Source organism: Anolis carolinensis, chromosome 4 (genome assembly GCF_035594765.1).
Source record: "Anolis carolinensis isolate JA03-04 chromosome 4, rAnoCar3.1.pri, whole genome shotgun sequence".
Lineage (NCBI taxonomy): Eukaryota > Metazoa > Chordata > Lepidosauria > Squamata > Dactyloidae > Anolis > Anolis carolinensis.
The window spans coordinates 182,862,079-182,878,567 of NC_085844.1; the positions used below are offsets into that span (position 1 = coordinate 182,862,079).

A 16,489-nucleotide genomic window follows, 5' to 3' on the forward strand; every position below is an offset into this window, starting at 1 on the left:
TCCATGGGCAGCCCTGAAGCTGGTGTTGCTTTTTAATAAAGACTGTTGTATCCGACGAGATGCCCTTCTTGCCGGCTCTGCTCTCCCTTTATCTGCCCCCCCCCAAAGACTCTGGCTCTTAGGTAGCTGCCCCAGACCTCTTCTGAGTCTGCCAGCCCTCGTCTTCTCCTCCCACCGCCGCTTTTGCCTTGCCAGCCTGCTCCTCTCCCACTGCAGAGAGCGATCGTCCAGGCGGCCAGGAGGAGGAGTGCCTGCTGAGTCTGACATCACCCTCTCAATCCCATACAGCAGTGGAAGGGGAGTGGAGAAAGTGGAGAAAGGAGGCGCGGAGGCGGGGGAGGATGGCACGGGCGCCCAGTGCCCACTGCCTTGGAAAGGGATAGGGAGAGACAGCTGGACCCTGGCAACTTTCAGCCTCGCCCCCTTCTCCTCCCTTCCCAGGCGCCCCCTTGTCTCCCCTTCCCACTGCCTTGGTTGCAAACGGGACCTCCGCTGCGTAAAAAGGGGTTTGTGCTGCGCGCCTTGCCTCCACCCTCTGCCCTGCGCGCTCCCCTTCCCTCGGGGTTGCAGCGGGGATCCAGTCCATGCAGCGTCGCTTTCGAGGAAGTCTGCTGAGGGGAGTCTTTTGGAAACATTTCCCTAGAAGAGAGCAGGACAAAGACATCGTTCCCCCTGACTTTCTCTCTTGATGCAACTTGCTTTGGAATCCAGCGCCTGGGGAGAAGAGAGCGTCTGTGGTGAGTGATGCTGAGCAAGTCCTGAGTGCTGGGGCTAGGAGAGCGCAGGCTGCTGCCTTGACTGGAGCCCTGGATTCAGATGGATTTTATCATTTAATATAAGGAATGCCATTTTACTATGCTACTGTATATAATGGAACATAAGTATCCACGAATTTGGTATCTGCAAGGATCCTAAAACCAAATCCCAGCAGATACCAAAAGTACCACCTTACCACTCCCATTCCAGTTTCAAGTGTAAGCTTTAGTCTCCTGGGATCTTAAGAGCTGGAAGGGACCACAAGGGCCATCTAGTCCAACAGGAGCTGCAGTGTTAGGATTGTGGGAGTTGAAGTCCAGAACATCCGGAGGGCAGAAGTTTGCCCATGCTTGGGTTAAAACCTTGTGCTGGCCGAACTGCTGACATGAAGGTTGGGTTGCTGACCTGAAAGTTGCCGGTTCGAAACAAGACAGGGTGAGCTCCAGTCTGTCAGCTCAAGCTTGCAAGGATATGAGAGAAGCCTCCCAGCTAACACATCCAGCGTCCTCCTGGCAACATCTCTGTAGATGGCCAATTCTTTTACACCAGAAGTGACTTGCAGTTCTCAAGTCACTTCAAATCTAGTCCAACCCCTGGGCATGTAGGAAAAGCACAATCAAAGCACACTGAGATAGATGGCCATCCAGTCTCTGCTTAAAAACCTCCAAAGAAGGGGCCTCCACTCTGAGGCAGTGATTTCCACTGTTGAACAGTTCTTACAGTCAGGAAGTTCTTCCCAACATAGTAAGATGTTCCTGTGTCGTGGCTTGTCCACATGGACTCTTGGGCTGCATATTAATCTCATGGCGATGCTGAATACATGAGTGTATTGTATGGGTCACCTGGCTTTTCTGCTTCAGTATTCCTCTGCCCTTGGGGAATTGTGGGTTGTTCTTTCAAAACCCTTGTGGTCAAGAAAGGCATGAGAAATTATTTGGACCAAGAAAAGTATGAGAGATGACTTGGATCATTATGGGTTTGCCAAATGGCCAGGGACAGAAAGAATTGTTGTGAGGATACCTTCTTTTTATGATTTCAAGACCCTCCATGGGCTGGCACATGGGGTACAACTTTACACACCAGGGAATGGGAAACATCTCAGTTGCTACTATTCTGCACATAAAGGCACAGTTGCAGAGGCAGTTGAGAAGCTGGCAATCATGCCTCCATAGGGAAGTATTAATGCCACTGTCTTACTCTTGCAGCAAAGGAAACTTCTGAGACATCTGCTGCTAATAAACTGGAAGCTGAAACAGAGGGAAGAAGAGAGAGACGACCTGCCCAGCTTCATGATGGATTGTTGCTCAGCAAGTACAGTTGAACTGGTCCTTGCAAAGTTAATAATGACAGGCTGATGGCTTGGGCATATCTCATTGCACAAATATAAATTGTCTTCTGAAGTTGTAACTGGGAGACGTTGAGGAAGGTCCGGTGCAATTTCAGCTCTTTGCTCTACACACTACTCCAGTACTCCCCTTTTTCCATGCCCATGTGAATGTACACAGAGCTAGCAAGCTTGGTATATAATTGAGGAGCCTTGGGATATTCTTGCCATGGCCTCGGCAGATGGGCTGCAGTACCGAGCTCTCTATGAATATAAGAAGCATCGGGAAGAAGACCTGGCTCTCTCTCCGGGGGACTTGCTGACAGTCAACAGAGCTGGGTTTGTGTGTATGGACTACAAAGAAGGTGAAGAGAGGAACCCCAAAGGCTGGCTGAATGGCTTTAATGAACGTACCAAGGAGCAAGGAGATTTCCCAGGGACCTATGTAGAAAACCTGGGCCCCGTGAGGATCATGACCCCCACCCCAAAGCCCCGGCCCCTGCCTCCAACACCTTCCAAACAACTGAGGGGTGAGTCTGTATATTTGTAATATGATTTCTGAGTGAGCCCCCAAATTATAGTAATTGTTGTTCTTTTGCTATGAGTTTTCCAGGCTGTATGGCCATGTTCCAGAAGCATTCTCTCCTGACATTTCACCTGCATCTATGGCAGGCATCCTCAGAGGTTGTGAGATCTGTTGGAACCTAGGCAAGTGGGGTTTATATATCTGTGGAATGTTCAGAGTGAGAGAAAGAATTCTTGTCTGTTTGAGGCAAGTGTGAATGTTGCACTTGATCACCTTGATTAGCATTGAATAGTCATGTAGCTTCAAGGTCTGGCTGCTTACTGCCTGTGGGAATCCTTTGTTGGGAGGTGTTTGCTGGCCCTGCTTGTTTCCTGTCTGGAATTCCTGCTTTCAGAGTGTTGTTCTTTATTTACTCTCCTGATTTTGGAGTTTTGTTTAATACTGGTAGCCAGATTTTGTTCATTGTTATGGCTTACTCCTTTCTGTTGAAATTGTCCACATGCTTGTGAATTTCAATGGCTTCTCTGTGTAGTCTGACATGGTAGTTGTTAGAGTGGTCCAGCATTTCTCACAACCTCTGAGGATGCTTGCTATAGATGCAGGTGAAACATCAGGAGAAAATGTTTCTGGAACATGGCCATACAGCCCAGAAAACTCACAGCAACCCAGTAATTCCAGCCATGAAAGCCTTTGACAACATATTGGTGCTGTGTGACTTCGCTATTTTGAATATAGTTAAGGCAAGCCTTACACAGAATGTTCTTGGTTAAATAATTGTTCAGAGGATATTTGCTTTTGTCTTCTTATGAGGCCAAGAGAGTATGACTTGCCCAAGGTCACTCAAGGCCTTTCCACATAGCCATATAACCAACAATTTCAAGGCAGAAAATCCCACAATATCTGCTTTGAACTGGGTTATCTGAGTCCACACTGCCATATATTCTAGTTCAAAGCAGATAATGTGGGATCCCAGTCAGTTTCCCAGGCCCTGCAGGGGTTCAGACCCTGGCCTCTGGAGTTGTAGTTCAACGCTCAAAGCACTACACTATGCTGGCTCTCAAATCGTAATAGCTTCCCAGAACTGTGGCAGCATTTCCTAACTGTGTCTTTGCACAGCAACCAAACTGGGAGCTATGCTCTCTGATTGGCTGGCCTCAAGCTGAGCACTGACGTTCATAGGACTTTCTCAAGCTCTGCTCTCACTATCTGTGCATCATCACTCCACTGAAAAGGAAAGAAATACATGTGTCCCATTCCCCCCCCCCCGCCCCAACCAAACATTCCCATTAAAATGTAAAATGCAGGTTTTGCTTCTAAAGCAGAGCTCTCTGGAAAACTATGGAGTTGTACAATTTATAGACTGTGTGGTTTGAGACCGACGTGTTCCCCCAGAGCATGCTGTGTGCAAACCACTGGAGAATTAAGGCTGGGGTTGGGAACATAATGGGCCAGATTTCCAGCTAGTTGTTTGTGTGTGTGTGTGTGTGTGTGTGTGTGTGTGTGTGTGCAAGGTAATCATTTACATATGAGCAAGTCGGTCTGGCTAGCCAGACATGTGGCTGTGTGTGCTGATGGCTGGGAACAGAGTGTTTATTCTAGGATGGGGTTCAGTGGGGAGAGGATTATGAAGCCATTTCTGGAGTTTGTTTCTATGAAGAAACAAAAATACTGTTGACATTTGGAAATGTTTCATCTCTTCAGATGACGTGCATAAAGAAAGGCCTGCTGCTGATTAAGAGAAAGCCCAGTAGTGTATCCTCTTCTTTTTCTAAAGTTCAGCAGAGATCCTTAAGGCCACTTGGAAAGGCATAATGAACACACACACACACACACACATGCCTACACTGCTCTCAGTGGGGCAGCGGGTTAAACCATTGAGCTGCTGAGCTTGCTGACCAAAAAGTCGGCAGTTCGAATCTGGAGAGCAGGGTCAGCTTCTGCCAACCTAGCAGTTTGAAACAAAACATACAAATGTGAGTAGATTGATAGGTATCGCTCCAGTGGAAAGGTAACGGTGCTCCATGCAGTCATGCCAGCCACATAACCTTGGAGTTGTCTATGGACAATGCCGGCTCTTCAGCTTAGAAACTGAGAGGAGCACCAACTCCCAGAGTCAGACACGACTAGACTTAATGTCAGAAGAAAACCTTTACCTTTACCTTTCACTGCTTCATAGCAGAGTGCTACTGCAGGCAGTTTTGCCAGAAGGCAGGCACATTTGCCTTTGAGACAACAGGCTCAAATATAGCTCAGTTGTACCCCCATTGCATATATTTGGGGGGGGGGGGTAACAGGGTCTTGTAACACCTTAAAAACTAAGATTGCAACTACACTGTAAGTTCATGGAACCACTTTAACTGTTGTTAAATAAAACACACTCTGCCAAATCATGCTGCTGTGTGAATTAAAGAGCTTCAAGTACATCAAGCAAACTTGGGGGAAAGTCTGAGCCAAACTCTTCAATGTGTTTCAGGAAGCCCTAAATCTAAAGCAGATCATACAATGAAATCAGTCCCGATGCAAAACATATTCTAGAAACCTGCTCATGCTTTAAAGTTTGGAATGAAAAGTAACAGATTTCCAGATCACTTCCCAAAGCAAACCTATCATAAGGTTTTCCTGCCATGATTTTGTTATGTGATTTCAGTTCTGTTAAAACCATGGATTCAAGACCCGGAGTGCCAATCTTCCAGAGAAGACACAGGCAGGTTGAAGACAATATCAGGAGCTTTAGTCTCAGTGACTACAGAGGATGTCAGTGGGGATAGCCATGAAAGAACTGACATGCCACCATAGTGAACCCAGAGCATTTTTTTTTCATTTTGACAGCTATTCAAGAAACCCTCACCAGCTCCTGATTAGCTGAGAAACTGTCCAGCTAGGATCCATATCCTGAGTCACTCAGGACTCAGTCCAACATCATTGCTGGTTGACTTTTCATGGTGGCTGGAAATTTAATATACTGTCATTGCAGTATTTGAAGTGTCAATAGGTTTATTAATCAGCCTGAGAGGGGTTTGATCAGAAAGGAACGTGGTGTAGCAATCACCAATGGGTCCATGATGGGCTTAATGGTTGGGCTCTGGTAGACACAATGGGGTTAGTCCAAAGAACTCAATGGACACTTGAAGGTGATGACCATTTCAATGGGTGTCGTGAGAGTGAGGCTGGCTGGAGGCATGGAAGATGGATCTTCCCACTGATACTCCTGATCATATCTGGGGAAACAAAAAAAAAGAGACCCAAGACTTCTGGTGCAAGTTTCATTATGTGCTCCCCTTATGTCTTCCAGTTTGTTGTAAAGGGATTATGGAGATTTTAAAGGATTGTTTCCTCGGATCCGACAGGGTGTTAGACAACATTCCAAAGTCTATTCATAAAAAGATTACTGCAGAGCAAAGGTGTACACACTTGCTGTATGTCAAATAGATCTGCATCTATAGATGTATATATTTTATATACTTCATAATTTTGGAGGATCTGATTATTCGATGACAATTTATTCTGAGGAGATTTACCAAGAGGAAAGGGGATGGGTGTAAACTAAAGTAGTAGAGTCGTGAATTGCTACAGGTACTTTGTGCATGATCATACCAAAAGATAGCTTCTAAATCAGGCAAAGAGAAACTAAGGTCTGCGGGCCAGACACGACCCTCTGGGTGCTTATGCCTGGCCCTCCTAATTTTCCCTGTCCTCTGGGCATAAGGACACAGCAGCTCACCGTGTCCTTATGCCAAAAAGATGGGGAAGGAAGGCATGTAGTGGCTGGGAGCCCTCCGGAGAACTCTCAGCTACTATATGTCTTCTTTGGGCCCTCCTCTCGGCATAAGGATGGGGTGAGTGGCCCTACCCTTATGTTGGGAGGATGGTCCCAGGAAGGCAGGCAGCAGCTGAGAGGGTTCTGGAGCCCTCTCAACTGTTGTCTGTCTCGCCGTCCTTCTAGCATAAGGACAGGGCAGTTCGCCCCATCCTTATGCTGACAGGATCGCCTGAGGATCAGGGGGGAGGATGGGGGCAGTCGTTGCATGTCTCACATTCCTCCCAGGAGAATGGCTTGAGGATGACCCACCCCAGGCCTACAAGGCAAATAAAATTGTCAATTCCTGTTCAAAATGTTCTAATTAATTGATTATTTTCCTTGTGATACAATTATATAATTACACAGTTTCTTCCAAATAGAAGGCCGTGCTGTAATTGCATAATTGCAACCCACCAAACAGTACAATTCTGCAATTAAAACAAAATTTAAAATACAAAATAAAACCTAATGAATGGAGTAAAAGGAACATTGCTCCTGTCCACCTTAATATCCTCTTTGTTCAGACATCAGTAGGGGAGTAACTTCATCCTGCTTCTGAATAGGAAACTTGTTCCACATGACTGTTTGGATATGGGAACTGCAGCAGAATGAAATGATTGCATCAAACATAGTTGATAGTTGAACAGCTGTGGTAATGGTGCCATTGATGGAGTTTTCCTGTCACTGTGTGTTGATTTAACACCTATGGTGAATGCCAAATGAGCTAATACAGGTTGAACTCCCTTATCCAAAATTCCAAATCCCCAAATCATCCAAATTGTCCACATGGATGCCAGACAGTGACACTTTTGCATTTGATGGTTAAATGTACACAAACTTTGTTTTATGCACAAAATTATTTAAAATATTGTATAAATTACCTTCAAGTAATGTGTATATAATACATCAATGAATTTTGTGTTTTGACATGGATTCCATCTTCAAGATATCTCATTATGTACATATACGCAATTACAAGTATTGCAACAAAAATAAAACAAAAATCCAAAACCCAAAATTGTACTGGTCCCAAGTATTTCAGATAAGGAATACTCAACCTGTATCATCCTTCAATGTATTTTACTTTATGTCCTTGAACCGTGTCATCAGACACAAACTGTTTCCTTTCATAGGTTACAGTGCACTTTTTACAAAGCCCTTCTTGCCTTATTTAAAAATGACCTTGCTGCATATGTACATTGCTTTAAACTGCTATTATGTTAGGAATATATATATATATACTAGCTGTGCCCGGCCACGCGTTGCTGTGGCGAAGTATGGTGGTATGGGAAATAAAGTATTGAGGAATTGGTGATACTTAAGGTAAAGGGTAAAGCTTTTCCCCTGACGTTAAGTCCAGTCATGTCCGACTCTGGGGGTTGGTGCTCATCTCCATTTCTAAGCCGAAGAGCCGGCATTGTCCGTAGACTCCTCCAAGGTCATGTGGCCATAGGCATGACTGCATGGAGCGTCGTTACCTTCCCGCCGGAGCCATACCTATTGATCTACTCTCATTTGCATGTTTTCAAACTTCTGGGTTGGCAGAAGCTGAGGCTTTAGATAATCTGTGGAAGAGGCCTAAGTGAAGCCTAACTCTGCCTGTCCCCTGGGCTGAGTCGATTGCTAGGAGACCAAGTGGGCGGAGCTTAGACTTCTAACTGGCAGCAATTGGAAAAAAACCATTATTCCTCTCCCTCTAATTAGGACTTGATTTTTCTTTTCTTTTTGTTGTATCAACCTAGAGGCGTGGATGATGGGTTGTGTTGTTAAATTTCGAGGTTGGGGGGCCTGTAGTTTTGTTGTTTTGTCCGCTGCCCTGATGCCATCACACACACACACACACACACACACACACACACACACACACACACACACATATATATATATATATATATATATATATATATATATGTTTAATGTTGGTGTTACTGTGGCAGAAGTGGGTGTTTTTCACACCTGGCATGGACATCTAATAGATTCATTGCCCGTTGGATCTCATCCCATGAGAAATGTAAGACTGCCAAAAAGTATTTTGTAGTATTCAGAGAAAGCTGTTTCCTAATCCGAATCTAAGTGGACCCATTTGTTAAAATGCTATCTGGGCAGCACGTTTCTTCCTCACCAATTCCAGTGCCCTGGTGAGTGGAAATCAGCCAATAAAGGACTAGGAATTTGTCTAGATAGAAAATGAAGGTTCCCGAGCTGTCATGTTGGCATGAATTGTGCAAACCGGTCACTTGTAGCAAAAAGTTTTGATGCTGTTTGCAGCATTTGCCAATTGCATCATATCAAAGAGAACACAGTTCCTTAGTTTGCAGTCAGGGAGAGCAGTTCTTTCTCATTAATAAGACATCATTAAGGGAAAGATCTGGCTGCCTATTTGCTTTGAATGTATGTCCCAGGTCAGCTTGTTGGCCAGGAAACAAAGTGGGGGAGTGTCTAAATGTGACATGAATACAAACCTCTATACTGCAGATTCCTTGATTAGCCAACTACAAAGCCTGGCCATAGACAGAGCAGCCAAGCAGGTCCTGCCTCTTGTGATCTTTACTCTCCTGGTGAACAATAGAAGCAACAACAAACAGATGTGTACCAGCTCCCAGGTATCTCTGAGGATCATCCTCTAAGGCAGTGGTTCTCAACCTGTGGGTCCCCAGATGTTTTGGCATTCAACTCCCAAAAATCCTAACAGCTGGTAAGAGCCATCAAGGAGAGACAAGGAAACCCATAAGCAAGTCACACACTCTCAGCTTCACAGAAAGGCAAAGGCAACCCCCTCTGAACAAATCTTGCCAGGAAAAACTTGTAATAGGTTCATCTTGGGGTTACCAGGAGTCAGAAATGATTTGAAGCAAACAACAAAAAACTAAGGAGAGTTCCCTTTTTGTGACTGACTCCTCATTGTGAAATGCCTGCCACAAGCTATTAAACTGGTACAGCGATAAGGGGAGGGAATTACTCTGATTATTGACATGCTGAGGTTGCTACTTCTAACAATTTTAAGGGGAATCCACTTTTGTTTGAAGCTGGCAGAACTTTACTGTTCCTCCCAGTGGACAGGAAAAGTGTATTTGACTTTATTGTAAGAAAGATGCATACAAATTAAGCCCCAATGTCATAAAAATTATTCTCACTTATTTGCCTTGCTTGTGTGCCTTAACAGTATTATGACATACAGAAATGTGATTTTTTTTTTAAAAAAAATTATTTGTTGCATAAAATATATTTGGAATTTTTTTTATAAATCTATTAATCCTGGGCTGCAGTTAAAGCACAGGATGAATCTCTAGGAAGACAGCAAACCCTGAATTTGGCTGGAAATCCCCTAAGAATAAATTGGAGTACATTGTCATATCTGACTCCAGATTTTATTAAGTGGAGCTCACTGGTGCTACAAAAGAGTCAATATTGTTTCAAATGAACTGTATGATAAAAGGCGCCAACTTACTTCCTGCTAAAACATCAAAGTTATTTACAGTTTACAATATTTGCTGCTCGCTGTAATCTACACTAGGAAAGAGTGGTGTCTATGGGATGAGCAATTAATTTGAGATGAATGGCTTTCTAATAGCAGTAAATGTGTGTATATGGCTTAAGCTCCTCCTCTTCCCGAGAAATTAATGGAAACATGGGCTATCATTCTAAATTTAATTTTCCTTTATAGTTCTGTTGAGATGATATGGGTGTTGTCACACTGGAAAGCCCCTTCCCCTTTGGCACTTACTTTGGCATTTCTGTGAAAGGGCTGAAAAACATATATTCTCCAAGCTGCTTTGAGTCTCCTTGTGGAGAGAAAAAGAAGGATGATATTATTATTATTATTATTATTATTATTAATAATAATAATAATAATAATAATAAGAGTGTTCTTGAGGTTGTCACAGCAGAAGAAAACCATGATCTTCCCTTTCTCTTTATGACATCAATTAACTGGTTGATCAGAGGAGTGACTTCATAGTACTTTGCAAAGATGTCACTTTTATTTGCTTGCCCATAAGTATTTTAATTCCACAAATAAATTTTCTTTTCATTCCTCACATTTCTAGCATTGTGGTAACTTGAAATATTGGTTAAAATTTAGAAATTCACAAAGATAAGGGGCAGGCAAAATTACCAAGGGAATGTGAACCCAACCAAAGTAACAGTTCTAGGTGTTAACAATGTTCAGCGCCTCATTTTCTATAATCATAGAAGTTTGGAGCTAAAAGAAAATTTCATTGGAGGGGGCATGTTTTATCAATGCCCTCATATCTACAGCCCTGATTGATGGCATCATAGGAGGCATGCAACTGGGTTTACCAGTGTGGCTGGTACTAGTTGATGACTCCAGCGACAACAGAATGGTAATTCATCCTGCGTTTTAATATAACATTTAAAGGGAGCTGTTCCAGGTGCTGAAATTTATCTCTCAAATGGGTGAAATGAATTAGATAGGCCCTTCTGGACTAAAATACAGAGCAGATTCAGCCACCACTGATTCAGGCAGAATAATACAGGAAAGGGTGATGCTGAAGTAATAGTGGACCATAGAGAAGAGAATGGGAAAAGAACAGCCCCAGAATGTACATAATTGTCTTTATAATAAAGATGTAACCTACTGCTAAAATCTTTGCTTTTAAGGTGAAAATAAGACTGGAAACATTTAGTTCAGCATTACTGCTAGGATTCTTCTGAAGCAAAGAACACAGACTGAAAGTCCTGTCAGTCCTATCCAGCTAAATAATGTTTTGATGAATTTGCTTATCAGCTGAATGAGAACTAGTTGAGCTGTCTCCTCCATCCAACATTGAGGCAGATTTTCCACTTTTTCTTAAAGCAGTGCTTCAAGCTGTAGCTGCCATTAGACCCACTACTAGCAAGACAATATGTAGATAACTGGAAAGCCTGTAGCTATGACTGTGCCATCACAAGCTCCCATCCCATATGTACATGGCCCCAACATGAAGAACCTCAAGAGCTGTTGGAATATATGAACCACTATAGTTCCCTAGAGAGATGTGGTTGTAATTGTAGTTCTACCATATCTTATTCAAGGGCTGAATGCATCTGACCTATTTTCCATGTTGGACCACACAATCGGTTGCATATTCTTGAGAAACAAGGAAGGATGCTATAAATAGATAGATGTTCCTAATAGCCTAAATGGTATTTTAGTTATGAAAGAAGTGGCTCCTTACAAGTGCATCCAAAACTAAAGAATCACACATTGAAGTACTTTCATTACTATTTGTGCCTCCCTAGAATGGACATTGTCTTGCTGTGTTTGGGATTCCTGCTCTTTTAAAAGACTTCAAAGTACAGTAGAGTCTCACTTATCCAACATTCGCTTATCCAATGTTCTGGATTATCCAACGCATTTTTGTAGTCAATGTTTTCAATATATCCTGATTTTTGGGTGCTAAATTCATAAATACAGTAATTACTACATAGCATTACTGCGTATTGAACTACTTTTTCTGTCAAACTTGTTGCATAACATGATGTTTTGGTGCTTAATTTGTAAAATCATAACCTATGTTTAATAATATGTTTAATAAGCTTCTCCTTCATCTCTCCTTATTATCCAACATATTCGCTTATCCAACGTTCTGCCGGCCCGTTTATGTTGGATAAGTGAGACTCTACTGTAGCTATTATAACAGTAGGACAGGTGGTAGTCAGATGAACACATTGGTAGCTGAAAGGATATCTGGACAAATAGGTTTTCCCTTCCATCTGATATTTGCCCTGCTTCTAGGCTTCTACTTCCATGTTTTCCATCATCCCACTACTCTTGCTACTTTATCAACAGATTTTGCACTCCTTAATCCATACAAGTCCTCTGTTCATTGGCTTCTTTGCCCTCTGTTATTTCTCTACAGTATTAGCTGTCCCAGCCATGAACCATATTCTTGTAATTTGCTTTTGTTATTTTTCTTCTAAAATATTAAGAAGCAAATGCAGACAGAATAAAAAATAATTTATAACCAATGTCTAGTTCCTATTCTGTGGTCACATTCCCTCCAGTTTTGTCAATGAAAAGATCAGCAATGTATGAAGTTGAGCAGCCCCACAAAGAAAGTATCTATCAGGGGATTGTGATATGACTCATAGTCAATATTCCCAGAACATCTTTTCACAGTTTTCATACAAGTGAAGTGATAGTGTTTAACCAGACAGAGAGCACTTTTCCATTAAAATACCCTTAGTAATTATAGATTTTAATTATGATATTATAAAATTATAATTATGAGAATATAACAGGCAGAAATACCCTAAAGACACTAGATACCATCTGATTTTGGAAGCTAAGCATGGTCAGTCCTGGTTAGTATCTGGATGGGGACTGTTAACAAATACCTGATGCTGTAGGTGATATTTCAGAGGAAAGAACTTGCCACACCGCCTCTAACATTTCCTTGCTTTTGAAATGGATGGGGTTAGCATAACATAACAGGTGACTTGAAGGCACACATATACAGATTATCTAAGATTATGGGGCAGGAATAACATAGGTTATATAGTGTGATATCCGTGCATCAGGATGTGATTTCGTCAATGTAAAGTACAGATGAGCTGTGCATCAAAAAACAAACAAACCATAAACTAAAACAGCAATTGTTTGGAAAAGCCTTTGTGTACTATTAATGTCCTGCTTGAGGAGAATTTTTAATATGCATTCTCCTGCTTAAATTTTTGTCAAGATCAACCTTGCCATGAGACAGAAGAGAGCAGCTTTCTTCTCAAAGAGCTGTACTTCCAGTACCAGTGCTTAACTTCAAAAGTAAATGCAATTCTAGGTTGCATCAGTAGGAGAATAGTGTCTAGATTGAGGGATGTATGGTACCACTCTATTCTGCTTTGGTCAGACCTTTCCTGGAATACTGTGTCTGGTTATGAGCACCACAAATTCAAGAAGGATATTTACAAACTGGAAGATGTCCAAAGAAAGTGACCAAAATAATCAGAGGTCTGGAGGCCAAGCCCTATGAGAAGTGGCTTAGGGAACTGGATATGCTTAGTCTGGAGAAGAAAAGGTTGAAAGGAGACATGATAGCTATGGTTAAATATTTTAAAAGATGACATACTGAAGATGGAAGACAGGATACAGAGCTCCAGGACACAGAGCAATAAATTGAAGCCTTGGGGAATACGATTCCACCTAAACATTAGGAAAACTTTGTGATGGTAATTGCTATTCAGCTGTGGAGTATGGTGCCTCAGAATGTGGTGGAGTCTTCTTCTTTGGAGGCTTTTAAACAGAAGCTGAAGGCTATTTGTTGAGATTGGTTTGATGGTTTATTCCTGCATGACAGGGTGTTAGACTGGATTTCCCTTGTAAATGCATGATTCTATGAACTGTGATAAAGGAGATCAACTGTTGAATTATAGAGAGGATGGCTTGAGTAAGAGGAACATAACAAGTCCAAGGCATTTTGCTGTCCTAGGCAAAGTGGCAACATAATCCTTCATATCCTAAGCTAAGGTGCATAGACACGTTTTTTGGCACAGGAGGAAGAAATTCCTTCAAGCAACTCTTCAGTAGAAATGTAAACAAATAACAATGCGTTCTCTTTTCACAATGCCCTGAAATCTGCTGACTGAGGGGGCTGACTTACTCTTCTGAATACTAAGGCCATCCCTGGAAGGGAAAATTCAGCTCATTTCACCCATCTATTTCCCCCTTCTTTTTCCTGGCTCTTTTTTTTTTTTTTTGATGATGATGATTTGAACACCCTCCCTCAACCTCACGCCATCCAGATGTTTTGATAATATTCGTGCATTGAAGAAGAATACTTAAATATGTATAGCTACCGATTTGCAAATAATTTGACCCTGAAGGTTTATATAAAACCCATATTTTAACTTGGCACCAAAGTGAATCAATTGATATGAACTAATCACTACCAGTTGGGATCAATACCAATTGGACCTACAAAATCTAGTTCTACCATCAAGGAGCAATGATAAGAAAGGTCCTATGCAAGGCGTGGGCAAACTTGCCTGAAGAAAGGCAAACACAGGAAACCGAGAAACACTCAAGGGGTGGGGATAGGTTTAGGTTTTCATCAACTTCCTTTCTGTGGATGAAAGGCTGAAAATTATTCCTACTGAATAGAGAACATGTGTTCTCCAGTTCCTCTGTAGCCACATAGGCATCTGCTCTGAGAAGCATGCTACATTTAAAATGGACTATTTAATTACTGAATGAAAAGTTTTGGGGCTATGTTTTAATAGACTTGCATTACATTGCAGGGAGGCTTAATAGGGCAGTAATGTACTGCAAAGACCAGGAGGTTTTGCTTCTCCCTGGGAAATTAAGCCAAAAATATATATTCAGCAGACTGAGGGGTTTGTTCCAACTTGGTAGAGCCATCATTGATGACCCCTGCCTTTTCTGTTGGGGTCAGTGAGTTCTTTATAACAAACGTTATTGGAAGAATTGATACTTTTCATTGCATCTGATTGACAGAACTTGAGGGGGAAAATATTTAGACTACAATTTCTATGGCAGTTAGAGTCAGGGTCTTATGTCAAAAGGTCAGTATAAAGACCAGTGAAGCAGCATGAGCAAGCAATTACACAGCTCTCCGTATCCATGGATTCTGCATCCACAGATTCAACTATCCACAGCTTTTAAATATCTTTCTGAATCCAAAACACAGAAACAAATATTATTTTATACTGCCATTGTATATAATGGGATAAAAGCATGGACAGATTTTGGTATCCACAAGGGATGCTGGAACTAAAAGCTCTGCAATCTGTGCAGATATCAAGGATCCACTGTGTATGGAATAAAAGGCAATTGTTTATAGCAGAGGGTTGTTGTGTGTTTTCTGGGCTGTATGGCCATGTTCCAGAAGCATTCTCTCCTGACGTTTCACCCACATCTCTGGTAGGCATCCTCAGAGGTTATTGGGTATATTGTTTATTGTGAGGTATATTGTTTATAGCAGAGTTTCTCAAACTGTGCGCCTCCAAATGTTTTGGACTTCAACTCCCACAATTCCTAACAGTTGGTAAGCTGACTGGGATTTCCGCGAACGGAACTCCAAAACATCTGAAGGACCACAGTTTGAGAAACACTGGTTTATAGCAACAACTTTACATTGAAGTATTGTTCAGGATTTTGTGTTCTTGTGTTTGCATGAGTTTAGCGCAGTTTTAAGAGAAGTAGATTTTAGTTGGCTTACCTTGAGTAGAAAAAAAGAGTTTGGAATGTATTATTAATGGATTAATAGTAAGGAGTATTTACTTTTAAAGTGTTTGGATTGAATAAATAAAAAAGTTATTTGTAGAAAATGAATTAGCTATCACAATATGGCTCGAGAAACATGCTGCCTCCCGGGGGCAAAAATACACCATATCACTCAGAGGCTCAGCAGGCTCCTAAAGCCCCATCACCCTCCCCACCTTATGTTGATTCATGTAGGTACCAATGACACCGCTAGGCATACTTTTCAAAAGATCACAAATGATTTTCGAGCTCTGGGAACAAAGCTAAAACTGTATAATGTACATGTGATCTTTTCATCCCTCCTCCCCATTGTAGGACACGGCTCTACAAGGACCGGAAAAATAGTACAGGTCAATAACTGGCTCAGAAAATGGTGCCAAGAGGAGCATTTTGGCTTCCTTGACCATGGTCTACTCTTCCAGGAGGATGGCCTATTGGCAAGTGATGGGGTGCATCTCACACAAGCAGGAAAACATCTTTTTGCACACAGACTCACAAACCTCATCAGGCGCACTTTAAACTAGATCCACTGAGGGAAGGGAACAACAGCCTGGCAAACACTATATTACCCACGACCACAGGGAACCGCCAAAAGGCTAAACGGAGGGCTGCACAAACACAGCAAGGACCAAGTACGGAGAGCACAATAATCCCAAATAAATAGCTCAAGAGGAGGTCACAGGGGCTTACATGTCTTTACACCAACGCTCAGAGCATGGGAAATAAGCAAGACGAACTCCAACTCTTAGCACAGCACCACACATACGATGTCATAGGCATCACTGAAACCTGGTGGGATGACTCCCATCACTGGAATGTAGCCATTGAGGGCTATAATCTCTTTCACAGAAATAGAACAAAAGA

The 16,489-nt window shown here is 42.3% G+C and overlaps 1 protein-coding gene across 1 annotated transcript in view; it reads left to right on the forward strand.

The window, feature by feature from the left end:
* The first annotated feature begins 294 nt into the window (after positions 1-294).
* Positions 295-16,489, forward strand: part of pik3r3 (phosphoinositide-3-kinase regulatory subunit 3) — a 321,047-nt gene continuing 304,852 nt past the window's right edge. Inside the window, exons 1-2 of the mRNA XM_003220270.4 lie at positions 295-737; positions 1,962-2,610. Coding sequence (XP_003220318.2) covers positions 2,310-2,610 — 301 coding nt within the window. The 5' untranslated portion in view covers positions 295-737; positions 1,962-2,309. The remainder of the gene's footprint in view (positions 738-1,961; positions 2,611-16,489) is intronic.